Raw genomic sequence first — 17,022 nt, forward strand, 5'->3', positions numbered from 1 at the left:
GGTAAAGGACAGTTAGGTTCATACGACAGTGTGGACGAGGAAATATTAAGAAATATCTTATGCTAGTTATAAAAGCATTACCTGTGTAGGGGGGTGCTGGGTGGCCAAACCACGCAGCAGTCTAAGGATGAAAGGGAGGGCAGGTCGAGCAAGGAACTTCTTCCAAACATCTGCATCCAGACTAAAACACAAAACAAAAAAACATTTATAGTCAGGGCAATCACTCTTTAAACAGTTTGCTTATACAAGTAATTTTTCTGGAGAGTGATGGAGTGATATGGAATTGTATTATAGTATCAGTGGTAATGGTCTGGGAAAAACTAGTTTGAGGACTAGACATTTAAATTCTTTGTATGAAGACACATCATACTTCTTAGCACAGGGGATATGTTTCTTCATGTAGTCTAGAGATCTCTGGGTGATGCCCTTCTGTAGGATGAGGTCTTTAAGTTGATGACCATTGCTGTTGTTCTTGATTCCTGCAGCTATTTTACAGAAGCAGTCCAAGAAGACCTTGTCATCTGCACTGTGCTCCTCATCATACCTTCATGAGAGAAAGAAAGTGGTGTAAAAAGCTGCAAATATTCTCCATTCCTTCAGGGGGAAGTCAAAGAGTTTGCAGTAATAACTTAAATTTTGCCATGCTGAGATGAATAAACTCCATACTTGTCAAAGTTGCAGCAGGGTTTGAAGCGCTCAACCAGGATGTGCATCTTCTCCAGTTCTCCAAAGGACAGGTAGGGGATGATGCGCAACAGTCCCTGCAATACACTGGGATTGGAGCGCACAAATAACGTGTTGATCTGGTCCAGAAGCATCACCAGCTGGTCCTTATCTCCTGTCAGCAGCAGGTTACCCTGAAGGAGCAAAACGATGGAGAGATCTGAATACAACAGACTCATTTTACCATTTTTCTAGTTCATAAAGTTGTAACATTAATTGCATTCCTTAAATTATCTTGCTGACCTTGTCTTCAGACACAGTCTCAGCATTGGCCTCGTCCAGGATGATCTCCATAATACTAAGAACCTGCTCTGCTATCGATGCTCCTCCACTGTCTTTGCTCTCCTGCTCTGCAACCAGTGCCTGAAACACAATATTGGACTTCACTTTCCACATCCAATCACCAATTTTCTTTAAATATTGAATTCCACATGGAAAGGCTCTAGCGATGATCCTCAAGGTATGTTTCTTACCAGATTCAGTGTGCCCAACATAACATTCAGTGTGTTCATCTCTGGTTTCACCAGCTGCTGTCTGTTGATCTTCACTTTCACACAGTAGCTAAATAACTTCAGAAGAACCTTCAAAGTGATGGTAAAAACAACCATTAGAGTTTTCTGGTGGTATACGACCAAACCTTCAATATGTGAATGTAATGAAAGGGTGGGGTGAACTCTATACTCACTGTGAGAAGATGCCTGCCCTGTTTGAAATCTTTGATTCCAGAGAGCCTGTTCAGCATGCATTCCAGCCCTCCACACTGTGCCATCACTCCGGCCATCTTATAGACCTCCTCATCATCCTCCTCTTCATCTGCAAGAGAAAGAACATAAATAATGTAAAAAAAAAAAAGAAATTTGAGGTAAACTAGAAGACTTGCAATAATGTTAAGAAAAATAGGAGCAATAGAACAAAGAGAGATACCTGTAGTTGAGTCCAAAGACTCAATGAACTCCTCTGTTGCATCTCCCAGAAGCCCCCTCATTCTGTAGATGATCCTCATTGGCTCACCCTTGTTTTGCAAGATACAGTGTGGTTAAAGCATAATTGATGATACAAAAAAAATGAGATTTTTTATTTTTTTGACTCACCTCATTGGTGGGGCACCAGACTTTCTTATAGACCTCAGCAACTGACAGATCCAGACTAATAATCTTGTTATTCACAAGGAGCTGCAAAGAAAAGCCAAAATGTTTGGGGAAAAGACATTACTAATGAAACCTTCAAGCTGAAGTGTGTAATTTCTGCGCCATTAGCACCATCAAACGGAATCGCAAAAATTAACATTGTTTTCAAATAGCTTTCCTGAACAACCCCACAGGTGTGGGTGAGAAACAGATCAGTAGAGATAAATATTTAAGTCATTATTTTTTACTATAAATCTCCATTTTCACATTCTGAAAGTGGAGATTTATAGTAAAAAAAGGATTGAAATATTTATCGGTTTCTCAACCAAAGTGATTGCATCACTTGATTGGATCTCTCTTATCTTTGAGTTCAGCAGAAGAAAGTCATACACATCTGGGATGGCATGAAGGTGGGTAAATGATGAGAGAATTTAAATTTTTGAGTGAACTATCCCTTTAAAAATGTTATAGATGTCATTGTAAATTGGTTTACATGCAAACCCATAACACATTAGAGTCTCAGATATTGTACCTCCATGCCGCTGTCGTCCTCCAGCAGTGCCACAAGATCACAATCCTGGCAGATCTTGTTCTTGATATCTCTCATGAGAGGGCCAATGCCTGGTTCATTACTGCTATATGGGTTTCCTGGCATACGCCCCTGCAGGAAGTCCTCCTGCTGAGGGTCTTTCTCCAGCGTAACAAAGAACTCTGTCACCTCATTCTCCTCCTTCACAGAGAGAAAAATCAGCTTGAGTTTTGGGAAGAAAGGCTATTTTTCAAAAGCTATGACTACTAAAGAGCTACTGAAAAGGAGTACTCACAGGATAAATGATGCTACACAGCCTCTCAAAGATGAAGACAGGGGTGCGATAATCGTCCAGGTCATACCGTTTGGCAGTTTCAATACACACAGCCATGAATGCTTTGGTCTCAGACTCTGTCCCTAAAAGACAAGAGAAAGCATTGAGACATGTTTCTCTCTAATAAGACAGCAAGAATAAGACTTCTGAAGGTGAAGGCTGGAACCTGTAGTCATATCCTCCAGCATCTCCAGCAGCATGTCTTGAGTCTCATCGATCAGTTTGGTTCTCTGCACCACCAGCTTCCTCAGACACAGGTAGCCATTCAGCACTGTGCCAACCAGCCGACTCTTAAAGTGACGCTTAATAGACTCCACCTCCACAAAAGAGGACAGCAGGCCTGTGAGAGAAAAGATACTTTTACATCACATCCATAAAACAAGCTTCAAAACGCTCAGGAAGTTCCTGAGAAATTCCTTTACAGCATTATTGGCAGTTAACTTATCATTCTAGACCAAAGAAGACAAAAACTTAAATGCATTCACCAGTTAGGCTCTTGAGGGCATATCCTTGCTGTAAATCTGTGCTCAGTGTTGCCTCTTCAAGGGCAAGGAGATGAGCAATTTCCTAAAAAAGAGAAAGACACAATTAATTGAGTGCAGGCTAATGAAAATGACATCTCAAACCAAATACTATATTATCTCGTGTTTCTAACCAAACCTTGGTGATGAGGTTGCCGATGTATGGCAGGACACCACGGGCAACCAGGTAAACCTTCCAGTGAGCAGGCTTAATGAGCTTCTGATACAGAGCCAGATACTCGGCAGCACACTCTCCTGCAATGCTCAGCTCATCCAGATAACTGCGGAACACACAACAAAAACTTCAGTCCAGTGATAATGACTCCTAAATCATTGACTTGAGTCTGATGTGGAAATATCTTATCAATACTGATGTCTCTTTCCAAGTAATATGTACCTTGTTAGAAGGTCCAAAACTTGCTGTTTGCGGCTGGGGATTGTTGTTAGAGCTTCAACAATGGTGCAGGCTGCCTGCCTTGCTGCCTGTGTGGCCGGGGTGAAGAGCACCTATGATAGGGGACAGATAGGAGCACATTACAAACAAACTTGGGATTGTATACTTCAGAGACCTGAGAGGTAGTATCAGAGGCAATAAGTACTTGTCTCAGCCAGTTGTTGTGGCCCAGTTTGAGCAGGCGAGGGAACAGCCCCTCCGTTCTGGACTTCATGAACTGCTTCCACTTCCATATATACTTCTCCATCAGGTACTGCCTCCTGATATCTGCCTTGTTCAAGGGCTTAGAGACAGTCTCCTGACCTTTGAAAAATAATGGTGCACAATTCCAAAATATAAGTAGGAGAGAGATTATACACAAATGGGTAAAGCTTTGGAAATTAGAATTTGAATATTCACATCTAGCAGGAAGGCACTTTTTCCAGGCTTCATAAGATGCCTTGGGGTCTTTTTTGAGCCAGAGCTGGGCCTGTGCGTGGATCTCGTTGTTATATGGCTTGACTGTAGTCAGGGATTCAACGGCAGCATCCTGATAAAGACAAAATATCAGAAAGTGAGTTAAGTAAATGCAGTACATTAATCCATATTGCTCAGTACAATACAAAAATATACAGGTACATCAGTAATACAATAGAGTCTGTAGTACCTTGTTCTTCTTGCTTGTTGTGGCAGGGGGTTTGATGAGTTTCTGCAGGATCCTCAGGCACATCAGTGTAATGTTCTCCACCACCACAGGAGTCTTAATATTCACCGCCATTAAGAACAGACTCAGGGCTGAAAATGAATGGAGAATGATTATATTGCTGTGGTAACTTCATAAATATGTATTTTCTTAGTCGTTAAAGGATACATTAATGTGTAGACTCTGAGACTAATACACAGCAGGACTCACCACAGCGGAGTCTGAGCTCCCAGCACCCTCCCTCCTTAGCAATGGAGTCTGTGAGAAGCAGCATCTCATACTGCAAACTGCTGACCTAGATGAAAGGAGACCAAAACTGTGAGTACTAAACAGCCAAATTCTTATATCGCTACTCGCTAAAAATATTTAAAGCTACTATGTAAGAAGGGGTGGTTAAGTACCAGATCCGGGTTGGCCCAGTGTCCTTTCAAGGCAGCTGACACCTTGGCAATAATGAGGTCATTCATCTGCTGAGTGGCCTCTGGTTGATCTCTAAAAAACACATTGACACAAAAGAAGTTCATGCAACTAATACAGATATTGGTCAGGGTAAAGCCTCGATATGGAAACCACACTTTTTGACCAATGACTTTTTCATGGCTCTTCTATTTTTATGTGATAATTGGATAAGGTTTTTTGGATAAGGAACCAGTAGTACCAACTCAAAAGAACAATTCGTTCACAACTCAGATATCACAATGGTTTGTGAGCAAGTTTGACTGTACCAAAGATTCATATTTAGCCGATAAAATATTTTAGAGTGAAAGCACTATTTTACAATTCACTGATACTTCCAGGTTTTCCATGGCTGTGGGAACACTGCCATTAGCTATTCTGTTCAAAGATTCCTCATTCAGTTTGTTTGTTTATAAGTAAATATACCTGGTGAGTAAACAGACAAGCTGGCGGACTTCCTCCCTCATGGCTCCAGTGCCACGACGCAGGTTGTACTCAAACAGCTCTCGGATGAGACCCTGCAGTACCAGGATCTGCCTGATGGCAGTGTTAGTCGCCAGTGCACGCAAAAGAGTTATACAGTGACCTGTGACTGCAGACGCACAGCCGTAGCACTTGGTTGAGGACCTATGTCCGCAGCCCAGGACAGACAGGGCACGGTATTGGCTGGCTGTGAAGGTGGGCTGGGTGGATGTGCGGGATGATTTGGTAGCTGCTTCTCGCTGCTGCAGGTCATATTCTAGCAGCTCTTTACGAGATGCAAGCACTTTCTGAATAAGGAATCAAACCAAAACCAGAGATTAAGAAACCAAAATCATATTTGGGAATCAAAGTGAGTGCTTGTACACTGAAATGCTGTTCTATAACCTGGATGATTTTGGAGAGCTCATCAAATGAAGTTTTGCAGTCTCCACTGTACTCCTGAGCCAGCTGTTGAATGTACCGGTTGACACTAGCAGTGGAGGTGGCCAAACCGCCTCCTGCTCCCGTATCATCCTGATAAGAACCATGAAAACATGAATGTCACACCCAAAACAGGCAGTGTGTGTTCAGTAACACCATATCTGAAGATTATCTGACCACTGTTAAAATTAATGGTGCCTTAAACAGAACTTTTCAAAAGTTCATCATCAATTTATAAAGTACTTAATCCAAGAGCTCTTTGTGGGTATCGATCCATCTCAAAGTTTTATCTGACAGTACAACAGCTGACAGTAACTGACCTGTGGTTTCTCAGGTGCAGCCTCGTTCACTTTGGACAGCAGACTCTCTAGTTGTGGCCGGTGGCCCATGAGCTGGTGGTAAACACGGTCAGCCTTGTCCAACAGAGTGTTGATGTTGGTCACAGCCTGAACACAATGTAAAAAAGTTTTAGTAACGGGACTTACATGGTGTGAAGGTGTTTATGATAACAATTAATGTTTTTAAAATATTATTGTGTATGGTTACCCATGTGCTCTTTAGAACTTCAAATTGAGACCCAATTAAATAATCCCAATTTAGACAATATTCCCAAATACAACCCGATTTCTTTCCAGAAACCCAAATTGTATAACTGACAATTTTTTTTATTGTTATTAAATATTACCTTTTTCCTGTCTTCTTCATTTTCTATGGGATCTACAGCACAACAGGGTTTTGCATACAGCATGAAGTCAAAGCGTGCATATTTACAGAAACCACAGGCATTGCACAGGAACGGGTCCTTCTCATCGTAATTAATGGATCTGGAAATCAAAATTGTCAATTTCAACAAAATTACAAGTCTATGTTTGTTTCTTAGGTCTTTGTAAATTACATTTTTAAACCAGATCTCAAAATCCAATCTCTGCTTTACCTGCACTTGTGGCACTGGTAGACGTTCTCTCCACAGTTGCCACACACTCCTGGGTTGGCAGGAACAGATGCACTGCAGCGAGGGCACTGCAGGGTCTCTGTAGAAGCCTGGTAGTTCTCATAGAAATCAGAGAATTCAATCATCAGGTTGGAGGCCACAATGGGTAGAGGAAGATCAATCTTTACTTCAGTTTGTCCAGGGGTCAACTGCACCTTCTTTGCTTTGTGCCAGCGAGCAGGTCTATAAAAATAACATTAAAAGCATTAAAAGCAATTCTGCAAGCATATTCAGTTTTAAGGGAATTGGAACTTCTAAATCAAATTCCAACAAGAGTCTAGAAAAAATATGCTCACTTGTTCTTCAGCTCTACGATGGCCTGTACAGTCCTGTTATTATAGTAGAGGTTGATTGTGCGAACCATCTTGGTTCTCTTGAGATCGCCGATCTTCACAGTGACTTTGCTAATAGTGTGGCTGCCAATCAGCTTTACCACTTGCTGAGTGGTAGTGTAACGGGTGTCCACTTTGATAGATGACAGTTTGATGTTCTAATAGCACAGAGAATAAAGTAGGCCAACATTAAAAACCACAACAAGACAAGCATTTATAAGTATTTTCTGACTGCCATTCTATGATCACTCACAGAGAAGGGCACTTCAGGATTGTTGCACACCAAGCAGGGATCACTTTCCAAGTAAAATCCATCGAACTCCACCAGCCCAGACAGGGTGCTAAGACAACACAAGAGAAAAAAAAACTGAAAATGTTTAAACTTGCTGTTTTTCACACCCAAGTTTCACATGTTGGGAACACTTACTTGTATATGTTTGAATTGGGATGATTGGTCAGGATGTGGTTCTGTGCCCTAAGGATTTCTACAGCTTTCTGAGAGTATTCTTTCAGCTGGGAACGTAGAACAATAAAGTCAATGCAAAGAAAAAATAACAAAAATGTTCATAAAATAATATATAGGCCTACTATATGTTCATAAAAGACATGTTTATCCACTCATTCTGAGATTCTCAGCAGCCAGCAGTCATGCCAGTATCTTTTGGCTCCCGAGTAAGCTCCTGAGTAAAAGTTCTGACAAGGCATTGTGAATGTACCTTCTTTTCTGTCTGGGGTGTTTTGAGGGAGAAGTATCCGAGCAGGTCCACAAACTGAGCTGCTTTGCGTCCGTAAGATGGGAGTTCTGGCCAAATGGCCCACATTAGGTCCAGCAGCAAGTCCTGTTGGGACTTGTTTGAATTCCTGAAAGGTAAACATTCTGTATGAATTAACATGATGGGACTGAAAATATAACTGATAAAATACTCTGGACTTTTGGACTGTGCACAAAGCACTAGACGTGAAGTAGTATGCTTACAGAATATATTTGAGAAGGCATGTACCTTGGTAGTTGATGTATATCATGTCTTATGAACTACTTGGTTAATCAACATCAAGATATGAATGTATAAGGAAAAGTGTGTATTGTAAAAGCTGTATCACATTAACTGGTTGAGAACAAGCAAAATGTTGTTCAAAATAGTTTTTAAAGAAGCATAACATGCCAGACCGCAGGACATGACAACTTATTTCATATCAAATATCCACCTGTAGATATGCAGGGAGAGGCAGTGGGCTTGCCAGCGCACAGATGAAGAGTTGGACTCAAGCAGGAAGCAACGCAGGAACTGAATAAGCGTCTCTTTATCTGCAAATTTGTTGAGCTGACTGACCAGGGCTGTACAGAGCTGATCTTCCTGATTTCCAGCTCCATCTCCTGCAATCAACACCACAAAACATTCATAAAATTGGCATGAAACTGCTGTTTTTAAACTAAATTAAAAACAGTGTAATGTTCAATGATCAAAGATGCTGAAAGATGACTGAATAAACACCAACACAAACCACAGTCTAACCTTCTTTGTCTTTTTCCTTGTCCTCTTTCTTGCTCTTCTTGCTGGAGGATTTGCTCTGAGAGGGCTGAGAGGTTCCTGAACCTCCAACAGAGGCGGCGGCAGCAATGACTTTACTGCCACACAGAGCGCAGGACAGCAGCTGCAGCAGGACTGGAGAAACCCCCTCATCCACCAAGAAACTCACCTGCAGCAGGAAGTACAGCACCGCTACACATAAAGAAAGAGACAACTCAATTAGTACCACAGTGACAAGAAATGCAATGCTGACATCACAAGTAGGAGAAAATACTAAATACTAGGATTAAAGTTAGCTTATTTTGAAAATGTTATATGGGTGATGTAATGTTTGTGAATAAAACACAATGTGAATAAATGTCATGTTTGTCACAATTGTAATTTTTTTTACTTGGATATTCATGTTTGAGTGATCAGTTACTTGTGTTTAAGAGTACTCGACTATAAAACTCCTCAAAATGCCCATCCATATTAAATATATAATAACATTTGTGTACACTTACAGTCGTCCTTTATGCAGAACTTCTGCCAGTTGATTGTTCTCTGGGTGGCAATTTCAGCACATGCTTTAAGATGCTCCATCTGTGTAAAAGGAAAACAGTTAATGCAAATTTGAGCAGCAAGAAGTGTAAAAACTGATTCAAATGTAGAGTAAGGCTTCAAACGGGCCTGTTACTCACCAAACTAATGAGTGTGTCATACTGTAGAGCAGAGCCGGATGTTGCCGTGACGATTCCTCCCCGCAGGAAGATGCCCTGCTCCTCCAAAAGTTTCTTGATGCCACGCACGTGGGAGTCAAGCGTGTGCAGGTCTCGGAGTTGACGGTATTTCTCTTTGGAGCCGCAAATGAAAAGCAGCAGCTTCCTCACCTGCCGCCTCACAAACGGCGTCTGCTGGATCATCAGATACTGGAAGAAGGTGGAAGATGATGAGTTGGGAACATAGAATCAATTCTTGTCAGAGAATTAGAGAGGGTTGGAGAGAACTCTTTTTCCAAGTACTGAAAGCACCATTAATTAAATCTTTACGTTCTGGAATTGTTAAGTGGATTAGAACAAAAAACTTGCTAGCAAAAAATGTAAATCATTGTATTGATTTCATCAATATATTATTGATGGCCAAAAAAGAAGCATGTGCATTACCTCTGACAGGAAATAAAACCAGGAGTGATCAAAGATTGGTGGTGGGATACGGGGGTTGGTATCTGCGATTTTCTTGATTTGGTATGGCAGCCGCAGGACCATCTCAGTTAGGAGCTGAGAGTAAGCTTCAAACACATCAGCAGCATGGCCCTGAAGAACACACATAAAACAATTTAATGACAATGACACTTCCTCATCCAACATATTTGCTTTTTCAAAACATGGCCCAATACCTTGACATACTGGCGCAGGAAGAAGGGGCTCATATCTGGGGGAGAGGAAGAGGTGTGGGGTTTAAGGAGCTGACTGGTAGCTGTTGGCTCCTCCTCACCCTGTTGGGTCTTCCAGAACTCCAGCAGGGATTTGAGCACATGCAGGCAGTAGTCTATCGCTCCCATACTGAGAAGAGCGGTGGCTGTTGTGTTGGAGATGAGAGAAGACGACTGGCGAGAAAATTTAGATGACAGATAATTTAACAGTTTTCAGGCTTGCCGCTCTGGGATCTAAAACCAGGCTGTAGAATAAAAACAATATTATACATAAATAAGCGAATGAAGGTGACAGTTACCTCAGAGGAGGATTTTGAGCCAGACTTTGTACGAGACATGAAAACACTGAGAAGTCTCATGATGACCAGGTGCACCTCGTTTATGGAACTACGCTCATTCTTCTTTGAAACATCCTGGAAGCCAAACATTAGATACCCATATTAGCGGTTGAATGATATGGGCTTTTCAATGACCAATGAAGATGCTATCACTAATAAGTAGATCTGTCGAAATTAACGCACGCAATTAAATTAACATGTTAATTTTTTTACGTGATTAACACATTTACACATTTGACATTAGATTCTGACATTTTATGGGACTTTGTGGCCTATGTATGGTGGAATTTAATTACCACAGAAGCATGTCAAGTCTCAACTATCACCTAAAAGCCAAACACACGATAAATGGCACTGATGAGGTACCACAGCGGCAGGAAGGTCTCCTCCGTGAAAGGTCTTTCGACAATCACACACTTGCTGGAGTGAAACATCTGTGCTTCCCCGCGTTTGTCACGCGGCACTCAAAGTTCAAACTATTTCAAATTTGACCTCATTGCTGTTGACCTTTCGATGAGTCAGCCTTACCGGACAATTCAGATGAAGTATCATTACGTGGGCAGTGCCAGAACAAGAAGTTCTCTGCAGCTCATTTGGAGTTCAAAGTGGCACAAATCATGTGAATGCAGCTTCACGATTGCTGTAGCAAAAGTGGATAGTCACAGCCTACCTAACAATTAATATTGTGGAGGATGAGGGTTTAAGAAATGTAATCACCATTGCAATGAATACACAACCTATGGGAGTTATTTCTTTCAATTAGTTATCCTCCCACTTAAATGTTTAAAGTTACTTGAATTGGTGCTATTTTAGTGCATTTCTACCTTTATACTGTGAGAAGCATTGTTTGGAAAATGTTAAATAACAGTATTTTAAACTTTTTCTTCTCTAAGGAGGAACTAAATGTATTTGGACAGGAAAATAAGTATATATAGAGTAAAATGTCAGCACTTTCAAAATCTGTGAGAAATTGTGAAAAAAATCATGTGATTAATCATGAATAAATATTTTAAATCGACTAATTAGTCCATCACTAATCCAAATACAGATTAGAAAGATCAGGGCCATCCACACTGAAAGCATTTTTGCCTCCATATGCATTGTTTTTCTATGTAAATACACGCTAGATGGATGTCTTTGACCGTTGTGACGAGTATTGCCATTTTTCAGCATCTTGCTCAGAAGACGCATTTTTAGGTGCCATGTCAAGTTATAAAGAACTTTCAAAAAAATGCTGCTGGTGTGCTCTTACCTTCTTGTGCATGCAGAGTTCTGCGATGAGTTGGGCCAGCAGGTCGTCCAGTGCTCCCTTGTCCTTCTCGTCCTCTCCATCCAGATCTGTGGTCAGCATGAGGATGACCTGCATGTAGGGGATGGCTTGAACTCCACCCACAGTGTGGAGCTGAGACAGGTGCTGCAAGAGACGCTCCAAAAGCATTAGACGAACCATGTGCAACCTGGAGAAAGGAGAACACCACACACGGTGAGACACAAACAAGGAAAAGAGCCGAATCTGTACAGAAAATGTTTAATGCCACAGTCTGTTCAGTTTGTAGTCATAAAACACAGAAGAGAATTATTATTTTCAAGCCATGGGAATTCATCTGAAACTTTGAATGGGCTTTTAGAATAATGGATTTCAATTTATGAGCGCAGTAAGGTCTGTGGTTAACGTTATTTGACCTTGAGACTTCCCATTTTGTTCTACAACAAATTACACGCAGTAAAATGGGAATTTTGAAACAGTTGTGCTTTAAAAAAAAATTGCTACCCAAGATCTACAAAGTTTGTCCACGCCATTAATCGTCAATTAAACAAATGACGTGTTATAAGTTTGTAGTTCTTATGTAGCAACTCGTAAGAAAGTTGTAATTTTAAAGCCTTAAGAGGTTTAAATAAGCCTTCTGGGTTGGCCTACAAATTTACATCATGACTGAACAGCTTTATTGTCAAACTATTTTATTCTGCTTCATAAAAGCATAATAGGAGATTTTTGCGCCTCATGCAGAAAGACCTGTTACTGGTGTGAATGTCCCCCTCTGTTTCCCCCTCCCCCTCGGATCCATCTCCTTCATGTTGGGCAGTGGTGGTGCTGATGGCGCCTGTGCTCGAGCTCACACTTCCTGGACCAGCAGGGTGACCTTCAACAGCTGTGTCCCCATAAGCACTGCTGCGGCCAGACACTGAAACAAAAGTAATTGAAAACTCTATTAAACAAACCCAGACATTTCAATATGATCTTTTAGGATTTAAATTAAGACAAACACTAACAACTGCATGTGTCTTACCATTGTGTTCTCCCGCAACCAAATCGATGGCACTTCCTCCACTTTCAGATCCCACGCTGCCCCCGTGCTCGGCAGGAGAGGTGCGCAGTGTGGAGCCATCTGTGGCTGCTGTGCTCCCCTCGTCATCCGAGGCTGGGGCTGAAAGCATAACCAGAGCTGTTACAGGAAAAAAACAGCAGGCTTTGCTAAGGGGGGGTTCTAAAGGTGCATACAAAGATACATACAGTTGAAGTCAGAAGCTTACATACACCTTAGCCAAATACATTTTCACAATTCCTGACATTTAATCGTAGAAAACATTCCCTGTCTTAGGTCAGTTAGGATCACTACTTTAAGAATGTGAAACGTCAGAATAATAGTGGAGAGAATGATTTATTTCAGCTTTTATTTCATCACATTCCCAGTGGGTCAAAAGTTTACATACAATTTTTTAGTATTTGGTAGCATTGCCTTTAAATTGTTTAACTTGGGTCAAATGTTTTGGGTAGCCTTCCACAAGATTCTCACAATAAGTTGCTGGAATTTTGGCCCATTCCTCCAGACAGAACGGGTGTAACCGAGTCAGGTTTTTTTTAGGCCTCCTTGCTCGCACACGCTTTTTCAGGTCTGCCGACAAATTTTCTAATCAGATTGAGGTCAGGGCTTTGTGATGGCCACTCCAATCCCTTGACTTTGTTGTCCTTAAGCCAATTTGCCACAACTTTGGAGGTATGCTCAAAGCCGTAGCTAGTGGGGTGAAAGGTGGAAACAATTCTAGGGGCCCAAAGGTCCAGGGGGGCCAAATTCAAAACTGTATTTTTTAATAGGTAAGGGGCCAAGGGTAATATACAGTTAGGGGGCCCAGAATTCCTTCCAATGGCCCTGGGTATGCTAGAGGTCACTGTCCATTTGGAAGACCCATTTGCGACCGAGCTTTAACTTCCTGGCTGATGTCTTGAGATGGTGCTTCAATACAGTGTATCCGGAAAGTATCGACAGCGCTTCACTTTTTCCACATTTTGTTATGTTACAGCCTTATTCCAAAATGGATTAAATTCATTATTTTCCTCAAAATTCTACAAACAATACCCCATAATGACAATGTGAAAGAAGTTTGTTTGAAATCTTTGCAAATTTATAAAAAAAAAAAAAAAAAATTAAAAAAAAAAATAAATCACATGTACATAAGTATTCACAGCCTTTGCTCAATACTTTGTTGAAGCACCTTTGGCACCAATTACAGCCTCAAGTCTTTTTTGAGTATGATGCTACAAGCTTGGCACACCAATTTTTGGGCAGATTCTCCCATTCTTCTTTGCAGGACCTCTCAAGCTCCATCAGGCTGGATGGGGAGCGTCGGTGCACAGCCATTTTCAGATCTCTCCAGATATGTTCAATCAGGTTCAAGTCTGGGCTCTGGCTGGGCCACTCAAGGACATTCACAGAGTTGTCCCGTAGCCACTCCTCCTTTGTTATCTTGGCTGTGTGCTTACGGTCGTTGTCCTGTTGGAAGATGAACCTTCGCTCCAGTCTGAGGTCCAGAGCGCTCTGGAGCAGGTTTTCATCAAGGATGTCTCTGTACATTGCTGCATTCATCTGTCCCTCGATCCTGACTAGTCTCCCAGTTCCTGCTGCTGAAAAACATCCCCAGAGCATGATGCTGCCACCACCATGCTTCACTGTAGGGATGGTATTGGCCAGGTGATGAGCAGTGCCTGGTTTCCTCCAGACATGACGCTTGCCATTCAGGCCAAAGAGTTCAATCTTTGTTTCATCAGACCAGAGAATTTTGTTTCTCATGGTCCGAGTCTCCTTCAGGTGCCTTTTGGCAAACTTCAGGCGGGCTGTCATGTGCCTTTTACTGAGGAGTGGCTTCCGTCTGGCCACTCTACCATACAGGCCTGATTGGTGGAGTGCTGCAGAGATGGTTGTTCTTCTGGAAGGTTCTCCTCTCTCCACAGGAATGCTGGAGCTCTGTCAGAGTGACCATATGGTTCTTGGTCACCTCCCTGACTTAGGCCCTTCTCCCCCGATCGCTCAGTTTGGCCGGGCGGCCAGCTCTAGGAAGAGTCCTGGTGGTTCCAAACTTCTTCCATTTACGGATGATGGAGGCCACTGTACTCATTGGGACCTTCAATGCTGCAGAAATTTTTCTGTACCCTTCCCCAGATCTGTGCCTCGATACAATCCTGTCTCAGAGGTCTACAGACAATTCCTTGGACTTCATGGCTTGGTTTGTGCTCTGACATGCACTGTTAACTGTGGGACCTTATACAGACAGGTGTGTGCCTTTCCAAATCATGTCCAATCAACTGAATTTACCACAGGTGGACTCCAATCAAGTTGTAGAAACATCAAGGATTATCAGTGGAAACAGGATGCACCTGAGCTCAATTTTGAGTGTCATGGCAAAGGCTGTGAATACTTATGTACATGTGATTTTTTTTTCATTTTTTATTTTTAATAAATTTGCAAAGATTTCAAACAAACTATTTTCACGTTGTCATTATGGGGTATTGTTTGTAGAATTTTGAGGAAAATAATGAATTTAATCCATTTTGGAATAAGGCTGTAACATAACAAAATGTGGAAAAAGTGAAGCGCTGTGAATACTTTCCAGATGCACTGTATATCCACATAATTTTCCTTCCTCATGATGCCATCTATTTTGTGAAGTGCACCAGTCCCTCCTGCAGCAAAGCACCCCCACAACATGCTGCTGCCACCCCCATGCTTCACAGTTGGGATGGTGTTCTTCGACTTGCAAGCCTTACCCTTTTTCCTCTAAACATAACGATGGTCGTTATGGTCAAACAGTTACATTGTTGTTTAATCAGACCAGAGGGCATTTCTCGAAAAAGTAAGATATTTGTCCCCATATGCACTTGCAAACTGCAGTCTGGCTTTTTTATGGCAGTTTTGGAGCAGTGGCTTCTTCCTTGCTGAGCAGTCTTTCAGGTTATGTCAATACAGGACTTGTTTTACTGTGGATATAGATACTTGTCTACCTGTTTCCTCCAGCATCTTCACAAGGTCCTTTGCTGTTGTTCTGGGATTGATTTGCACTTTAAGCACCAAATTATGTTCATCTCTAGGAGACAGAATGCGTCTCCTTCCTGAGCGGTATGGTGGCTGCATGGTCCCATGGTGTTTATACTTGTGTACTATTGTTTGTACAGATGAATGTGGTACCTTCAGGCATTTAGAAATTGCTCCCAAGGCTGAACCAGACTTCTGGAGGTCCACAATATTTTTCTGAGGTCTTGGATGATTTCTTTTGATTTTCCCATGATGTCAAGCAAAAAGGCACTGAGTTTGAAGGTAGGCCTTAAAATACATCCACAGGTACACCTTCAATTGACTCCAATTAGCCTATCAGAAGCTAATTGGCTAATTGCCTAAAGGAATGACATCTAGGGTTGCCCCTGACCAAAGATTTTCCTAGTTGACTAGTTGTCACACGCTTATGATATTAATTTAATTACTTAAATATATATATTTTGGGGGGCCTCAGAAAATGGTTTGAGTTCCAGGGCTGAGAAAGAATGTTATAAGTAACATTGCTAACACTGTTCTACATTACAGAGAAATACTAAACCATAATAATGTGCCTTTAAAATATAAATTTCACAAGCACATGCACGAAGCGAGTCGCAGCGACACCGGCAAAAGCAGTTATGATTCTGAATGTGTCAGAAAAACCAGCAAGGAGACTGTCTTAACATTTTGTTAATTTATAGAGAGAAATGCACATTAGGGTTGTGTCAACAGACAATGATCTCGGGGATCGACAATGGTCAGAGTGATCGCCAATAGCTGATGTCTTTTACGATGTCAAGACGATATATGGCTCCAGACTAAAAAAAAAAAAATAATTACTTAGGAGCCATTGGCTCCTAAACTGAAACATTACGGAGCCAAATGGCTGTTTTTAGTCACCAAATCACAGAATTGCTCGATTAAGATTGCTGTTCAGAAACAAGACAGAAAGCAGAAGAAAAGGAAGACAGCTGATAACCCATTAATAGGAGGTTTAATAAGCGGTGTACAGTATATAGTTGAGAAGCTAAGTTTGCATTCACTTTTGTCTCAAATGTTCACACCCCCTTCATAATTTATACAAATATAAGAGAGAAAATGTGTTTATTTAATACTGCTCTTTACAATCTACATTGCAGATAAAGTATGTATGTATGATACGGGACTTTTAATTGTAAAGAAGCCCGAAATACACATGGGAATCTTATTTTGAAAAGTCTGCACTCTGTGAGCTCACTGACGGCTGATTCGCTGAGAAAGTGAATCTGATTCAAACTGCTAACCTGAGCTCCTGAGTTCAAATGTTCTTTTCGGGTGATTAATGAAAAAGATCCGGTTCAAAAGAATCATTTGTTCACGACTCTCTCATGCTGGGTTTGTTGTTGC

At 41.5% G+C, this 17,022-nt stretch overlaps 1 protein-coding gene across 6 annotated transcripts in view; it reads right to left on the reverse strand.

Annotated features, from left to right (window-relative positions):
* The window catches only part of LOC127419701 (E3 ubiquitin-protein ligase UBR4-like), a 92,335-nt gene that overhangs the window by 11,481 nt on the left and 63,832 nt on the right, over nt 1-17,022 (reverse strand). For all 6 annotated transcript variants that reach the window (XM_051661337.1, XM_051661336.1, XM_051661335.1 and 3 more), the window contains 38 exons: nt 12,619-12,756; nt 12,345-12,513; nt 11,583-11,787; nt 10,292-10,405; nt 9,957-10,166; nt 9,724-9,873; nt 9,262-9,489; nt 9,085-9,163; nt 8,567-8,773; nt 8,259-8,427; nt 7,769-7,913; nt 7,480-7,565; nt 7,306-7,393; nt 7,017-7,210; nt 6,664-6,903; nt 6,415-6,553; nt 6,050-6,175; nt 5,694-5,822; nt 5,253-5,596; nt 4,772-4,862; nt 4,581-4,665; nt 4,335-4,462; nt 4,088-4,217; nt 3,834-3,991; nt 3,632-3,741; nt 3,374-3,515; nt 3,199-3,280; nt 2,880-3,053; nt 2,675-2,796; nt 2,383-2,580; nt 1,815-1,895; nt 1,648-1,735; nt 1,409-1,536; nt 1,197-1,304; nt 967-1,086; nt 667-857; nt 371-544; nt 82-181 (listed from right to left, as the gene is read on the reverse strand). In XM_051661337.1, coding sequence (XP_051517297.1) covers nt 82-181; nt 371-544; nt 667-857; nt 967-1,086; nt 1,197-1,304; nt 1,409-1,536; nt 1,648-1,735; nt 1,815-1,895; nt 2,383-2,580; nt 2,675-2,796; nt 2,880-3,053; nt 3,199-3,280; nt 3,374-3,515; nt 3,632-3,741; nt 3,834-3,991; nt 4,088-4,217; nt 4,335-4,462; nt 4,581-4,665; nt 4,772-4,862; nt 5,253-5,596; nt 5,694-5,822; nt 6,050-6,175; nt 6,415-6,553; nt 6,664-6,903; nt 7,017-7,210; nt 7,306-7,393; nt 7,480-7,565; nt 7,769-7,913; nt 8,259-8,427; nt 8,567-8,773; nt 9,085-9,163; nt 9,262-9,489; nt 9,724-9,873; nt 9,957-10,166; nt 10,292-10,405; nt 11,583-11,787; nt 12,345-12,513; nt 12,619-12,756 — 5,570 coding nt within the window. The remainder of the gene's footprint in view (nt 1-81; nt 182-370; nt 545-666; nt 858-966; nt 1,087-1,196; nt 1,305-1,408; nt 1,537-1,647; nt 1,736-1,814; nt 1,896-2,382; nt 2,581-2,674; nt 2,797-2,879; nt 3,054-3,198; nt 3,281-3,373; nt 3,516-3,631; nt 3,742-3,833; nt 3,992-4,087; nt 4,218-4,334; nt 4,463-4,580; nt 4,666-4,771; nt 4,863-5,252; nt 5,597-5,693; nt 5,823-6,049; nt 6,176-6,414; nt 6,554-6,663; nt 6,904-7,016; nt 7,211-7,305; nt 7,394-7,479; nt 7,566-7,768; nt 7,914-8,258; nt 8,428-8,566; nt 8,774-9,084; nt 9,164-9,261; nt 9,490-9,723; nt 9,874-9,956; nt 10,167-10,291; nt 10,406-11,582; nt 11,788-12,344; nt 12,514-12,618; nt 12,757-17,022) is intronic.

The sequence above is a fragment of the Myxocyprinus asiaticus genome, chromosome 29 (assembly GCF_019703515.2).
Source record: "Myxocyprinus asiaticus isolate MX2 ecotype Aquarium Trade chromosome 29, UBuf_Myxa_2, whole genome shotgun sequence".
NCBI lineage: Eukaryota > Metazoa > Chordata > Actinopteri > Cypriniformes > Catostomidae > Myxocyprinus > Myxocyprinus asiaticus.